At 39.6% G+C, this 16,944-nt stretch overlaps 1 protein-coding gene across 1 annotated transcript; it reads right to left on the bottom strand.

The window, feature by feature from the left end:
- Nucleotides 1–5,722: 5,722 nt before the first annotated feature.
- Nucleotides 5,723–15,731, bottom strand: LOC122967453 (homeobox protein Dlx3b-like). The gene is made up of 4 exons (XM_044332124.1): nucleotides 15,149–15,731; nucleotides 14,341–15,017; nucleotides 11,030–11,214; nucleotides 5,723–8,468 (listed from the first exon to the last, which is right to left on the bottom strand). Exons 2-4 carry the CDS (start codon nucleotides 14,900–14,902, stop codon nucleotides 8,037–8,039), a joined length of 1,179 nt encoding a protein of 392 aa, XP_044188059.1. The 5' UTR covers nucleotides 14,903–15,017; nucleotides 15,149–15,731; the 3' UTR covers nucleotides 5,723–8,036.
- Nucleotides 15,732–16,944: the final 1,213 nt, after the last annotated feature.

The following is a 16,944-nucleotide window of genomic DNA, read 5'->3' on the forward strand; positions in this document are numbered from 1 at the left end:
TTCACTGTGGTTACCTTGATTCTGTTGGCAATCAGTGCCAGGCTCCTGCAAAATCACATGAGTTACCTCAGCCAACAGCTGCTCCATCATCTCCTTTTGACTAACTTATCAGGCCTTCTTACTAACTTGTCTACCTGTAGTATTTTATCACTACAGGTAGACCTCTGGCTACCTAACCAATACTGATGTGGAAGAGCAGAATCATTATGAGACAACAGCATATTTATTTTGTTATCTAGAGAAAATTTTGTTTTTCCAAGATAATTACTCCATTATCACAAGAAAAGGCTTTTCATCTGTGTCAAACCGTTGACGTATGTGTGTGATGCAGCTGTAATTCTGAACAAATTCAGTACACGTCAGTAAATTTTGCTTCTTTGTCATATTCCAAACACTGGTCTTTGATGAAGACCGTATAGATTGTGTCATTCATCATTTATCAAATCATTTATTAGTATTTTTATCACAGATATGTTGTTCAAGATGTTCATAGAAAGCGTTTATTAAAAGCAGCAGTTTATTTTCTATCACCAAAGCTTTCTAACATGGAAACTTAAAGGAGCAAGGTAAGAGGAGATGTCAGGAATGCGATGGTTTATGATCAGCATCTCAGCGAGTTTCACTGTAGATTGCTGATGATATCACTGTCAAAAAAATAAACACCAAGCAAGAGGAAGATGCATAGGAAACAGAGGAGCAAAGCTTCCAGAGCTTGCGTGAGGACAAAAATGTAAAAACTATAAAACTGAAGACTTCACAACTTGCTACTGGGCAGATGACAGCATGTAACCCCCCAGAGAGTAGAAAGCAGCGAGAGAGAGATTCATAGAATGAGACATATTCAGAGAGAGAGAGACACAGGAAAAAAACACATTAATTAAAACAAGTCATAAACAGCAGGGGTCACTTTATATTTGCTTGTTAAACTTGACCCATGTGGTGCAAAAAGACATACACTCTTAGTTTTAAGTGCAACTGAGATACCGCAGACATTGGCCTGTGTGTGTGTGTGTGTGTGTGTGTGTGTGTGTGTGTGTGTGTGTGTGTGTGTGTGTGTGTGCGTGCACATGTGGGGGTTTGCGTAATGCACTATTCATCAGAGTTAGACCGATATATTTGGCTGATATCGGTCATCTTGTTGTCAATATTTGTATGCATTAAAAGTGAACCTGTGAGAATGGTTAGATTGCTGATTTATATTCTGAAAATTTGTCAAATATTTGAATAATAATTAATAAAGCAAAGAAAGTTGTGAGCCTGGATCAGTTGACCTGTCAGTCGTGGGGTGACTACTCTGGTGCAGAGGGTGGTGGTAATGCACCTGAAGCTGTTCGTTAACTGCCAAAAACACCAAATGACACACTTACACACACTAATTTCAACAGTTTAGCTAGCTGGCTAACAGCCATCCATAAACTAACACAAACACATGGATGAATCATATTTATCAGTGACTATTCGTAAGACTAGTGGAAACAGATGAGCAGGAAATACAGTCGGAGAACTGGGCAGGCCGTTGCATTCAGACGAAGCTGCTTATCTAGCCAATTGGGCCACAGTTTGCAGGGTTAGCAGGGTGCATTGGGTCAGAGAACGTGTGTGGAAACGTTTCTGATACAACTCACAGCTATCTGTAAGACTGGTGGAGCTAGATAAGCACGGATATAATTCAGATTAAACTGCCTATCAAGGCACCAATAAATAGATACAGTGTTGATATATGGCCTCGTCAAGGCGCCAAGTATCTGCTCTTTGCTTAGGTGAGAGAAGGATTAAGGCTGTTTAAAGGTACGTTAGGTCAGGGCTAGAGAATGGTATCACCTGTCAGAGAACCCAGTAGATCTGATACCCACTGCAGGATATAATGATCATTACATCATTTACCATTATGCTGGGCTTCCATAGGAATGCTTCTCACCCAACTTTTCACTTTGTGTAGAGATAACCACAAAGGAGATAAAAGATTTATTGTCTACACAGGCTCTCATTCACTTCAGCCACTCAGATAAACAGCTTGGTGTGTCTTCTGTATGGTTTTATGTGTTGAAATCTGTTGAGCCACTTATTGAGGCTGAGAGATTGACACATAATTTCAGTGTATAAGTGACATAGTTATACTTGGGAGGACTCAATATCACATATGCATTTATACTCTTTCCACATCTGGCTAGAACGCGTTTCAAACCAATTCCAGAGGTGAATTAGCACAATGGAAATCATGTAGTATTAGCTACTAGCAATTCCATTATGCAATTTAGCAGTGAATGTAGAGATAATCACCTATATAACTTTTTATACTGAAAAAAAGATTTCAGTAACAGAGGATGAGTGCTTTTAAATGTGCTGATTGTAAAAATAAATCTATACAGGTGTTGGCTTTAGTATCGGCTTTCAAGAACACGTATCAGTCCAACCCTGGTGTGCAGATCATGGCTGGAGGCAAGGAAAGGAAAGTAACGTCAGCTCCATATCTTTCAGGACACTGTTATAAACTTTCCTTCCGCTGCTGAGTTTTCCTCTCCGCTCAGCTCGCAGCAGCTGATGTCATCACCTCGTCTCACCCTATCCAGCCTTTTCCCGCCCGTGAATGCCAAAGAGCAGAGGTGTAAAACTGTCACTTCGGCTCACCTTCCTAACACTTCATCCAGCTTCTTGTGGTAATATAAATAATCACGCATTTGTTTAATCCACATACATGGGCAAAACAATCTAGACAGACTACTGTAGATCCAACACAGATTCACAGAATTCATAACTATGAAAAGTATAAAAGCGCAAATCCACCTGGCATGTCACATAGCTGTAAATCACAGGAATATAAGATAGTGGTTGTTTTTTAAAACCATAATCTGCTACTCAGAACCCACAATGGCTTTGGTGAAAACCGTTTTTCCTGTGGTGCACCAGTCACAGGTCGCTACAAGCCCCTGTTGGCCCATTCTGTCTGTCTCCCTGTGATGTTCAGACACATTCTTCTCTGACACCTGGAAGCTGAGGGCTCAGCACAGGAAGGTAAGAGCCTAAACAAACATGGAAGCTGTCCTACAAGATCTGCGGTTCGGGTCCACACCCTGCACAGTTGTGGGTTCAGGTGAACATGATATGATAATGTGGATGTCTGTTTGCCCTTCCCTAATGTAAGTCACATATTTTCCTCACTACATTTTTAAACTACATTTTAGATGGCCTATTTACACTTCTGCTTATGGAGGAGGAAGGTACGGTGGCCCTGAACACTCAATGCACTGTAACTGAAGAAAACATGACACACATATGAAGAAAATATTTTCACCAATTTGACAACACACACAGTGATTAGAGAAAAATGCTGCAAAGTGAGAAAACACAAATAAATACACAAACACTCAATATCATACAGTGCTCCTATTTTTTATAATATGATTAATACACGACACATTTGTATTATTGTGCATTGTTTAATTTTTGGGGCCCTGGACTACTATTTAGTTTGTAACTCATTTCTATTGTGTTCTGTGCAACTTGCAGCATTTCTGTATTTGGTTGTATTTTCTGTTTTTGCCACACATTTCTGTATTTGTTTCCTCACTTTGAAGCCTTTTTTTCTATATGTTGTCAAACTGATGTTTTCTTCATTTGCATGTTTTCTGTGTCTTTGGATGTGTTTTCTTACGTGGTTGGTATACTCTGTCAGACGGGCTTGTTGGATAGCTGTGGAAACCCCCTCCACACCTTTCCAGGACTGAGTTAGGTGGGCTGTGAGCGGCCATTTCTGTAATTTTCCAAACCCAACAATCTGACATTTACACCCACTTCACGCAGTGACTGGCCAGCTGTGCTGAGGTGACAAAGTTATCAGGGTTTTAACTTCTCTCTCTAGCTCTCTTTTTACATTCCTGACATAACCATTTCAGTCAGTTTTAATGTGAACAGCCGCGTACAACACTATGAATGTATACCAGGACAGAGTATCTAAAAATACACATATTTAAACAATATAATTGTAAACACTTTTGACTTCTGACATGGTGGACAACACAATGTATAAAACAGTTCTGATCGACCATAAACTGACCCTTAAGTTGCAGTGCGTTGAGCTTTCAAGGCCACCAGGAAAGGGAGATGTGTGCCTTTGTATATAGAAATAGACCAGGCTTGTCAACTTTTATTTGAAAGATGAACTACTGCTCAAACATGGGAAAAAACTGAATATTTGATCTGTAATGATCTGTTTGCATACAAAATTGTCAATTGACAATGGGCTGTGTCAGTTGGGGACTATAAAATGCACAGTCTGTCTGAATCCACTGTTGCCCCAATTAACATGATATATCTCAAAAAACAAAATATAAAAACAAGAAGGTTTTACGGGGGTTATGTGCCAGACGATTTCTTAGTCAGGGCCAATAACTTCCTGGAGTGCCCACTGGTTGCCTGGCGACCTCTCTGTGACTACAAGACTCCAGGAAGTTACTGCACCCGACCAAGAAACAGTCTGGCACATTCTGTAACCACAACGTGTCGTTTTTACTCTTTGGTTTTTGTGCAGATTACAGGGTAACTACACCATACACACCCGAGGCTCTATTCCGTATAACAGCTGTCGTGCAGCTATAGTATAAATAGCAGAACACCGGCTAACTGTAGCCTCAGTTTGTGACTCTGACACAGAGCTGCTGGTAGCATTAGCGCGTCTGATAAGAGATGGCGGAGAGACGTCGTACATGAACGAGAGATTTATTCCTCTTCTCCTAAGAGCTTAACAAGATATTCAGGGCTGACGACGGTAACGTATGCATTTTTTAAATATGCTGTAAGGGAGGAAGTTATAGCAGAATTTGAGTGTGTAGCTACCCTTTAAACAAACAAGACATACCAAGTTAATTAGCGATTGTGATTGCTGCCTTTGAATAAAGCCAGGCTAGCTGTTTCCCCGTTTCCAGTCTTTGTGCTAAGCTAAGCTAAGCTAAGCTAAGCTAAAGGGCTGCTGGCTCTAGCTTCATAATTAACATACAGACATGAGAGTGGTATCAATCCCCCTCAACAGGATGGCAACAATAAACATATTTCCTGAAATGTCAAACTATTCCTTGAATGTATAGACGTGAGATGGATATCAATCTTCTGATCTAACTCTCGGAAAGAGAGCAAAAGAGGGTATTTCCCAAAATGCTGAATAATTTCCTTTTAATGACCAAAATGTCTGACACACAACTGCAAAGAAAACATTCTAAGTATATTAATATTCTAAGGTCTTAGTTCGGCTCCACAACATTGTTTGAAAGTTTCCCTGTTTCTTCTTCCTGTTCACGCCCTCTTTTTGTTGGCTAACCTGTGGGTTTGGTTGGTTGAGAGCCTGGAGAGCAGCTTGTTTGTCATACACACACACACACACACACACACACACTCCTCCCCTCTAACTGTGTGCCACATGAAAGAAGTGTACAACCGTCTTTCTCTGTGTCAGCGGTGTGTTATTAGTATCCAGAGACTCCAGAGTGTCTGCTGCACTGTCACCTCCCACAACCTCCTTTACACGCAGTCTGTGTGTGTGTGTGTGTGTGTGTGTATAATATATAGATGGGTGAAACCTGTATCTGTTGTCTGACTCATGCTGACAGGCACACCAGGAAAGCACCGTCAGCATACTTTCAACACCTTTGTGTGTGTGTGTGTGTTTGTGTGCTGTTTACAATACTCCATTCACACATAATTACAGAAAAAATAATACACTCGTAGCTGATTAAAATATAGAAACTTTATTTAAAATGCTTCTAATGCACAGATTGTTGTGCCACTTTTGCTCTACAGTTGACACTATAAATAAAAGACCTGAGTGTGGCACATGTGTTCATACAATATATACAACTACTTTTTCAAATGTTTCAGCACCAACTCTGTATCACTTTTGCTCTTGATAGTTATTTTCAGCATACAGGAACTATTGGAGAGGCTTTGTAGTGTTTATGAGCAGGAATTAAAGGGCCACAACGATGATTTTACAGGGGTAGCTTTGTCAGATGATGTCATGGTGGAAACTCCAAATTCATAACAAAACCCTGTGTTAAAAATTGGGGACACAAAGATTGAAAGATGTGGGTATTAACCAGGCAAGGAGGATGTAATGAAAGACATGCCGAGTTGCATTATGGGAATTGTAGGATTCTGTGCTTTTGGAGCTTGATTTATACTGTAGAGACTTAAAGTCAGGATATCTTAGCCTCCGCTGATAAGATTTTGACAGTTCCTTTTTTTATGTCTCTCTTGCATGTCCCCCAGCTTTTTGGAGGTGAGACACTAAATATCTGGAAAAGCCCTTTAACAGCCAAAAAATCTATTAACTATGAATTATGAATGGATTTTGGGGGGAAAATAAAGCTTATCAAATACTCTTGAGTTTTTACCAAAATTACTTCCCAAAAATCAGTTGGCTCTTTTGCTTTCTTTCCATCACTCCGTTGTCCTCCATGCCAAAATTGGCTTAGTCAAACTGCTGCTGATGCCGGCATTATGATGATATTTTGTCATGCTGTCATGGCAACAGTGACAAATTACGCAGTCTTTAAATACACATCATTGACACATCGCTTATCAGTTGCATGTCTTGGGATCCAGTTCTGCAGCAGATGTCCTCGCAGTCCGCCGAGAACATTTTGACTTCATGAGTCTTTAGTAACTGGAAAACATTAGCTCTGGGTCAGGTGGGAGGGAAGAAATTTTAAAAAGGGACATTTTTTGCAGGTCAAACACGTTTGAACAGTAAAAAGCTGCATTCAGATCTGAAATTAAGTTTGTTAAGGTCCTTTACACAACTATAATAGTGCCCTGGAGTAGTATTGTTTTAATTTTTTAAGCTAAAATGCCAAACATTCTTCTCAAATGCAAAGATTTTCTGTTTTGTCTAACTGTAAATGGAAGATTTTCAGGTTTTGGACTGTTGGTCAGATGAAACAAGATCTGACATTTTATGTACTAAACCATTAATCGAGAAAATAATTGCTAGTTTAATTTATAATGAAAATAATCATGAGTTGTAGCCAAATCTAGACAACATGAAATTAAAAGTTCAACTTTAAATCCACAGTTAAACTTTCATGACATTCTTGTCCATTGTTGTGTGTAACCCTTTAATCCCAGCTTCACCTCCACACACACAACCCTCTGCCACAGTTAAATAAAAGCCTCTGGACAAAAACATGACATATGGACGCAAACATGATTTGGACAGCACATTGTGAATGGCAGGTACAATGCACTGGAGCCACAGAAACAAAGTGTCCATTGAATGTCCGTGATGTTATTATTCTCACAACATATTCCCAGTGAAACATGTGTTTTAATTCAGTGATTAGAGGGTTGTATTTTGCAATTCATGCTATTAAAAAATAGATGCTGTTCAAAACACCCTCTGATGGTTGATTTCAGTGTCTCTCCAGGGTTAGTCCCCTCTGCTGATACTGATGTTGTATTTTACCAGATTATCAGCCTTTAAGTGTTGTCCACCTTTAACATAGTATCTGACCACAGCTACACCAAACAGTCACGTAACTTAATGTTTGCCATGCTGGTGTGGTGGGCTTTCATTTGCTGCAAAGCTAAAGGAGAATTTCAGTAGTACTCAGTTTTAGTGTTTTAATGCTGTGTCAGAGACCCTTCCAGCCATGACAAGAAGAGAATTGTAAGGGAAAGACTGAATCCGTGGAGGTTTTTGGCATAAATATGGTCATGTTTAAAATATTAAATATTACACAAAATATTATCAGTTATCAGTGATTTCAAACAAAAATGTCACTATTGGCCTCAGCCCTGGAAAATAACTTCTATGTTACGAGTTCATAAACTTCAGAGCCGAGGAGAACAGGGTAAGTGAGGACAGCACTTTTTCAATCCATATTTACTGTAGAACAGCCTGTTTTACACATCATGTCAGGTTTTACAGTCATGACTCGTGTCTGATGATCACTGTCAGGTGTTTCTGGTCACAATAGTGCTCCAAAAAAATCCCTGCTGTGTTTAAGTGCAGGGCTCCAGTCAAACTGCATTGTAGTGTTTCAGAGTCAGTAAACAGCTCCCATACTCTGTGTGGCTGGCGGCGCTGCTGATGGTGTGTGGTGCGTCGGGCCCGACTGTGCCAGACCTAAATGTGCACCCTGCTGCTGGTACCAGTTCTGGTGCGTGTACTCCCCCATGTAGACGGGCGAGGAATCAACAGGAGGCTGATAGGGACCCTGCCCCCTGCTGGTAGGATCCAGCATTGCATTATTCTTGATGCTGCTGCTGCCGCTGTTTGTATTGGTGCTGCTGCTGTTGTTGTTGGTGTTACTGTTGCTGTTGTTGTTTTCCCACACAGCTGGGGATGAAGGAGAGTTGCAGGCCATAGAATCACTGGCGTCTGGGCTGTTCTCAAGAGGAATTTCCCCAAGTGGAAACTCTCCGTTTTTGTAGAGCTTCTTAAATTTGGAGCGACGGTTCTGGAACCAAATTTTGACCTGAAATGAAGAGCGTCAAATATTGAGGCAACTTAAAGAAATGAAGGAATTGAAAAAATGTAAATTGATCTTTTTTTGTCACTTGGGAGCCACGTTACAACCTGTAAACACTTAACTGATGCCACATTAAATTGTTATGGTGAACATGAAATAATCGCCTAATTCAGCATCCAGCAGTTCATTTATATGGAATGTTTCTGTCCACACAACATACGTTGTACAGTAGTCACTCTCATTTTAGCTCTGGTTGGGTCTTCATCAACTCCGTAGGGGAAATATCTGGCTCTTTAGCAGCTAAATGCTCCACTATGAGATTTGTTTGCCTGTTGAGACTGGAAATGAGGTTGATGAGAGTAAGAGAGGTGAGGTGAAGTGAAAGTAAACTGAATCAGTGAAGTTGTCTTTGAGTTCAAAACAATGAACTCAAAGACCCTAAAAGAGCTGAGGCGAACTGTAGTGTTTTCTGTGGGTATATGTAACCATTTGATCCACTGTTAATATAAAAAATGTATTAGAGCAGTTTTAAAGCTGAACTATTAGTATTTTTTCTCTCTCTCTTTATTTTTTTTTTTAGCATATTTAGCTTGTATTTAGCTGCTCTTGGCTAATTGTTTTAGTTTCTTCCCTGTAAACTCCACTCTTATCAACCTTGTTTCAAACCACGGCAAGCAGTTAATAAACCCAATGTAAACTACCTGCCCAGCAACAAACAGCAGATAGACAAAGTTAGCCGCTAACTGGCTGGTGAACATAGTGGAACATTTAGCAGCCAGTAAGACTCTCAGAGGTTGGTGGAGACCAAAAATAGAGCTAAAAGGGAAGTAAATATTGGACTTACATTGATCAGGTGACCAGAGACATGATTCCGAATTAATGCTAATGTTTCTCCATGTCTGCTGGATGTGTAAATAAGCAACTGTTTGCTAACACATTTCCCATATCAGGAATAATATTTCAGTGTTGTGTTATCAGCTTGTTCTGCAAACAAATCTGTTGATCTATTGATAGTCTGTCGGTTTGCTTTGGTCACTTGGTAACTTTGGTAACTAGCAGGTACAATATTTACCTGTTTTACTGTCAGTTCAGTTATTCCTCAAATGCAACTACTTAACACTTGTTGCCAAAAATAATAATTCCTTCAAAAATGATGTAGTAATAATAAATAAAGCAATAAATACATTTTACTAATGATAAATGAGGCAACTGATAAATAATATTTAACCGCCAAATAGCACAAGACAGACAACTATCTAAGAAATGTTGGTGGCCAGATGGAGGTAATGTCATGGATTATTTACAGCTCTTTTAAATGTAATATTATGATATTATGTGAGCTATTGTAATGCTGTTATTTGTGTAAACAACACCCATGAGGGCATCAAACCATATAACATGGCAATCACACGTTTCAAGTAGGGCCGAGCTCGTGCCTTTGTTTTCCTAAAGCGTGTAACACAAGTATAATACTGAACAATGATTTACAGCAGCCATGACAACACAACTCGCGCCACAAGTTTTGTCTTTTATCACTCAAGCGAAGATAATTCATGTGTTAGTAAATCATTAGGGCAGAGTATGACCGCATAAACCAGAGTGACACCACAGTAACAAGTCAGAGCACTGCCTCGGATCACTGTCTAAGATTCTGGCAAATGTATAATTATTTACCTCATTTCTATTCTATTGTTTTTCATTTTGTTAAATTTCATCTTAGGGGAGTCTATTATAGCACTGCATTGTAACATTTTGTATGTAAGTATATTCTACTATTCTGTTTTCCTGATAGATCTTGAAATTTTAATTATATAATTAAAATTATATTTTAGTGAAACTGTATTTCTTGTAATGTCCAAACTTTGAACATTCAGCCAATCTTTAGACCTCTTCAGCTCCTCTTCAACCTCTCCGTACTCATTCATATTTTCACCAAGAAGCTCAATTTGTCTCATGCTCTTTTCAGACCCTTTCAAATTTTTTCTTTGTGTGTCTGGCATGGAATGGTCAAACTTAGAGCTAACTGACACTTCAACTATTTACAGTACAAATACTTCAACTGCCTTTGGATCTACAAACTGAACAGGGATTTCTGCTCTTAACCTCTACAAATCACCTGGCACTTAACTAATTTTTACTTGTCAGCTGACAGCTCAAATACCCCAACTGACATTTGAACCACTTTCAATCCTTACATATTAACTTACACTTCAACTATTTACAGTACATCTAAACTATCACAGTTGCTTTCATCATTTACAGTTCAACTGACATTTAAACTGCTATCATCCCAAACTCTTTAAATGACAGTTCAGCTGCTTTCATCTTTCACACTTCAACTACTTTCAGTGTCTACGTACAAACTGACATTTCAACTGCCTACAGGGCTTCAGAAGACATTTCAAATCCTTTCAGTGCTTCAACTTCAACTGACACTTCAACTGCTTTCAGAGTTGCAACTTAAACTGCAACTCCCATTAAACATCTAACTTACATTTTTATCAGAAAATGTGTATTAAGTATTATATTTCTATCACTGTACTGGCAGATGTTCCCTGCAGCCTCACCTGTGTCTGTGTGAGCCCCAGCTGTGCGGCCAACTCGGCCCGCTCCGGCAGGGCCAGGTACTGGGCCGACTGGAATCTCCTCTGCAGGACTGCCAGCTGGTAGCTGGAGTAAATGGTGCGGGGCTTGCGTATCTTCTTGGGCTTCCCGTTGACCATCCGAACCTCCACGTCTGGTTCCTCTTTCACTGCAGGAGGAAACAGTATAAAATATGTAATATTCCTGCAATACTCCTATAGAGACTTTTTGGGTGCTCAAAAAGTACAGTCAAAACTTGTCATGTCGTGGTACTGTCACCTTCTTCTTCTCTGATCTTATAAAATGCAACACACACACACACATATATGAGTCTTCTTCACACTAGCACGTCTCTTTTCTTCAAACAATGGAACAAACTTGTATTAGGTCTGTACAGGGCATACTGTGCAGAGAGGTTGTAGCACAAAAATAGCCACGGCCGCTACAACCCCGAAATTTCAAAGAAATTCCGCCAGCACTCTGAGCTTATAATTTTGGTCTGAGTGTCTCCCACAGCCGGGGAGGGAGACGCAGATTTATAGGTGCTTTTCATGTAGCCTGGAGGCCCGCTTGTATACATCGCTCTCTGTTAGTGATGTTATTCTTGTGTCTGATTTCTTTTTTTGTCTGCTTTATATGTATACAACCGATCATTTATTACCTTGAATTGGGAAACAACTCATTAAAAAAAACACTATTAACTATACTGTTTATGTAAAGTAAATGGAATCCAGTATCACAATATTAAATATATTTTTACATTTACACCTATTTACAAATTGTATGTAATATATTCATATGTTTTAATTTGAACACATTTAACTTTAGATATTTTTAAGTAATCATAAGTCATGAAAAGGATTTTTAAAATTTTAAATATATTGCCAGTATTTATTACAAACTAACATACATCTTTATATACTGACAGAGACTCTGTGGTGAATATGCTCATCAGTTTATATGATCTTAAATTGAACTTTTCACTGCATTAGTTTCTTTCCGTTGAGGACACCGAGGTCATTTGTTTGCTATTTTTGGAAATTTGGGGGTTTTATCAACGTGGGGGGAGTTTACGCTCTACAGTTCAAATCGTACACATGGTGAGTATTTTAAAAGGCAGATTCTAGTATTTTTAGACTCAGCATATTCAGAGTGGACGACGTTTTTACCAAAAGAAAAACAGAATTAAAGGATTTAGTATCCAGGCTTTTAATATGAGGGTAAGTTTTAAACATAATTTAGACCTTCATGTTAGAAAATATGACTAAATATTTTTTTTCCTTTTTTCTACATTATTTATATATATAAAAATTATGCATTATAAAAAGTTTAAAAAAATAAATAAATAGAGACCCTCTGGTTAATGTCAGGTCCAAATTTTCTTAGCGGGGTGGCTGTGCTTTAGGAGGACCTGGACTCTCAGTACTGGTACAATCCGCGCTACAGCGTTGTTTCTATAGTTCAATACCTATGATTTAATTCATTCATTGACATTCAGATTAAGTATCTTGCTTGGCACAAACATTATTTTTCTTATGTGGTTATTGTTTATCTACATTGTTCGTATATTTATAGTTTGTGTTTATTTATATTGTTCATTTATCTGTATTTATGAAAGACATGCTTCACATATTTATGCATCTGTTTATTTATTTATTTATCTAGGCGTGGCTACATGCCTCGCGTGATAAGGAGCCGTCGTTGTTGGACGATTCAAAGGCCAAGGCTGACTGACATGTCGTGACACCTGATGTGGCTGTGGGCCAAAGTCCCCCGGGGCCATTTCCAGGAGTCAACTCCTAACTGGAATGTCAAAAACAGTACACCAGTCTGTCGAGTTTGTTTCTCCTCTGTAGTTCGCACCTTCCAAGCTCACAGGTAGAACAGAAAGAAAAAGCTTTGGAACACTGTGTGATTCAAAAGCCTGAAAATGGATGTTAAAGAGCCAAAAGTATGTTTGTTGTTTAAAATGTTGTCTTATATGTTCTTGTGATACTACTGTGAGCTCTGTGTTTGAGTTTAGTGACCTCACTGCATCACTTTTCTTATATTCCTGACGGAAGTTTTCATCATGTAAACTAGTTGTATTATTGTACAACTAGTTTATCTGTTTAAACATAGACTGTTTAGGCTACCCATGTAGTGCACATTGTATAGTATACCCATGTAGTGCACATTGTATTGTGTAGTATTGTATGTTAATGAATCAGTTCTTCATTCCTGACAGAGGTGAAGTTGAAAAGTCACTGACTAGAACTAGGCCATGGCTGCCCTCCATTTTCCTATGAAAACAGAATCCCAAAGAAGTTCAAAGACACAATGATTACCAGGCCAGCTTCAAGCTTCAAGCTTCAAGCTTAACTTTCACCTTTCCAGAAATGATCTCTTGTTTCCTTTTCCCCCACAGATCACCCCCTCACTGCTACTCTCCTCTAAAACTTTAGGTCACTAAATTATTTCTTCTAGAGACTTGTGACGCTGGCAGGCAAAGTTGATGAACACCTACGGAAAATCCCATTTGAATTTATAGAAATTCAACTGCAGTGCAGAGATACCAATCTATGATATCCCTGTGATGCAAAATCAGAAGCTGCTCCACTGACGATAAATGACTCACTGCGTTTTTGGGTTTTTTTTGAGTTCTTCCCCCAAACAAATATGACTGAGAACCTATTTCTGACCTGTTAGCAGGAGGAGAGAGCAAATCTCACCTGCCTGTAAGAGAATTCAAGACTTCTTTAAGGCTTTACAGTTGGAAAAGTAACAAGTCATTAACCCTGAATGCTGCTATTCCTGAACAAATAGTGTTTCAAATATAATAGTATTAAGTAAATATTGAAAATATAAAGAAATGTCAGCACTCTAACATGATTGAATTATTATTTGATAATGATTGATGGAGATTTAGAATAAGAGAGCATCAACTAAATGTTCCAAAAATATGCCTGAGATGTAGTTTCAAGCTCAGCTGGTAGTTTAGGGGAGTTTAGGACGCAGCGGAAAACTTTGACCACGTCCAACAAAGAAAAATAACTTTCCTCGTGCGTGCGTAAAACTGCTGTGCAATTATTGGGTTTCTATGGCTAGACATGAGCACTTGCCATACATCAGCTTCAGGTGGTCAGCGTGGCTTTTCTCATTGTTGGACAAAGATGTTGAGGATGTGTAGGGGGGGGGGGGACTGTCGAAATGTTGTTGATCTTACAATTCTTTCCTCCCTAAAATGATCCAAAACTAACATGAACCCAGTGATCAGATATTATGCACTAAGTTTTCTAACTTTTTGGGTACTTACCACCGTCCTGCAGCGTTGCCTGCATCTCCCTGCTGAACGCACCGTGCTCTCTGTATGTTGCATGCGGGTACGGGTATTCTGTCTTGCCGACAGGGTAGGTACCGCCGGGACCCATCCCGTTCAGGTTGTAGTGGTGGTACGCGTATGGGTTCATGTGTTGAGCTGAGTACGGCTGCTGCGCCGCGTAGAAATCCTGCGAGCCGTGGAGCGCGCTCTGGCCGCTGTAGAAGCCCATGTCTGTGGATGAGGACTCGGGTAGGGTCGGAGAATCCTTGGTGGCCGAGATGGAGCTCCCAGCCACGGGTAAGGAAGGTTTCTTCTCCTCGAAGACAGGTGATGGTTGACCGTTCATGTTGAGGCTACTTTGATGTTTGCTCTGAAGTCTAAACCGGGAGTGTTCGGAGACACTCGCAGTCTGGAGCTGGCGTTCCCAAACTCCCTTGACGCAGCAGCCAGGCTGTCCACCGTGGCGGCGCCCAACCCAACTAGAGCTCCTAATTACAGGGCGCGCCGAGCTGAGCCGAGCCGGGCAGGACAGAGGGAGTGGATGTCTCCTTCTCATTGGCTCGTCTGCTCGCTCCCTGCCTCTGCCCCGAGGCCAAGAAAGCACTGACTGTCGCCTGTCTGGCTCCCTTCTTCTCCCCACAGAAACCTCCAGTAAGCCTCTCCTCACAGGCCTGTACCAGAACGCATAAACAGTTGGCAAGCCTGTGAAGTCATCTAACTTTTAACTAACATTTACTTCGACGTTTTTCGAAGGCTAAACGACATGAATGACTGTCAGCGGAAAAGATAAAGATTTACCTACCACACTGCGCATAATGGTGTTGTGATAAGGAATGTTTACGCAGTAGCTTTACGGAGCTGCGTCCCATTCATATGCAGATCTAGAGCCAAGCGCTGCTGTCAACCCATGCTGAGAGTTATCTACAGTTGATCAAGGCTTATTTTAGAAAAGGCTTTTCCTTCTTTACATGTGTTGACATGGGCCCCAGGCCTCTCCTCTGCTTCAGGGGAGAGAAACAACCTGCAATAAACTTTAAGCACATATACCACTAAAACCTCACTGTGAAAACAATAAAAACATGAGAGAAACCTTCTTGTCACAAAGTAAACTACTAATATAAACTGTAACTTAAAAACATTTCGTCCCAAACAGTTTGGTGGTTGAAAAAACTTCCCTGAATTGTTGGAGTTGAGCTTAGTTCAGTGACACAATCTCACCACCAGATGTCACTATTGACCCACTTGAAGGCCTTTACATGAAAGCGGAGATACTCAGGAAATAGTGACAACATCATGAGCTTTTAACCCATTTATACCAAACTACCAGGTGCACTAAGCGCACTAATTTAAAACTGATTGTGAAAACATCTAAATGAAATAAGAAAAGTTTGTTTCAACAAGAGGCGGGTTGAGTAGCTGAAAACTATACTCATGTAGCCTAAAAGTACTGAAGTAGGAGGAAAAAGTACAAAACTGAAAAAAAAAAAAAAAACGTCGAGTAGTGAGTAAGTTTATGAGTAAAAGAAATTTAAATTAAAAACACACCTGCACACTGCTCTTTTCCCCACTTCTCCTACTTAAAGTGTACATGGTTAACATAGTTTCAACCACAGATGCTCTTCATCAGGTGAAGGTTAAGAGGTGAACACACTTGTATTTATAGTCAGTTTGAATCTCTCAAACGTGATCACATTTCCAAATGAATATTACACCAATTTTATACTCGCATCAAAAATCTTGTCTAAAATATAATATTATATTTGAATATAAAAGTATTAACTTGTTACAGTGTCCTAATACTTTGAGATAATGCAGTAGACCTATAGATGGTCCTAAGTCTCAGTTCCCATCATCAACATCCACATCCAGGTCTCTCCAGTCAGATGAAGACATGAAGGGGAAGTCCTTCTGTTGGCACACAGATCAGACAGACCTGCTCTGGAATAACAGACGGTCAAACTAATGAGATCTACCTACCCAAATAATGCAAATCAAATCATAAAACAGTTAGCGACCATCTAATAATAAATATTTGGTGTATACCTTTATAGCTCACATAATAAAGTAATATCTTTACATACATATTTATTATAAGGGGAATGGCAATAGCAGTTAAAAACAATCTTATCCAAATAAGAATATGAGGTCAATAGTAACAGTGACATTTTAAAGAAAACAGCTAATAGTCTACCAAATTACTCATATAGGCTACGGTAGATAATGATGTGACATTTCAACATGAATTACCTAAATACAGGTGTGTTCACTCCTTCAGGTTTACCTGAGGAAAACCATCTGTGGTTGAAACGTTGTCAGTCATGTCCACATACAATAAAATGTAGTATGGCTCTGATATTTACATGAGAGAAAATAGCAGTAGCAGTAGTTTGGATACATGATATACTGTATGTAAATAGTGTTAACACAACAGACAGACTTGCTGCTGTCTGCCAGTGTCAGCACAGCGCTTTATGTACTGACCTCAGACCTGTGTTCCGCTGCAGTCTGAGCTGTGGTCTGTCAGCATGAGCTGCAAGCTGTTTGAAGTCATATTCTGACAGAGGAGAAAGAAACAAAGACAGCCTATTGCATTTTGTC

This window comes from Thunnus albacares, chromosome 17 (assembly GCF_914725855.1).
Source record: "Thunnus albacares chromosome 17, fThuAlb1.1, whole genome shotgun sequence".
NCBI lineage: Eukaryota > Metazoa > Chordata > Actinopteri > Scombriformes > Scombridae > Thunnus > Thunnus albacares.

Excerpts from the sequence above, each read along its gene's own strand:
- LOC122967453 (XM_044332124.1), bottom strand. The coding sequence starts at position 14,902 with ATGAGAAGGAGACATCCACTCCCTCTGTCCTGCCCGGCTCGGCTCAGC. Across the intron at positions 11,215-14,340 it reads GGCAACGCTGCAGGACGGTG|TGAAAGAGGAACCAGACGTG; the intron begins GTAAGTACCCAA and ends TTCCTCCTGCAG. Across the intron at positions 8,469-11,029 it reads TGGGGCTCACACAGACACAG|GTCAAAATTTGGTTCCAGAA; the intron begins GTGAGGCTGCAG and ends TCTTCATTTCAG.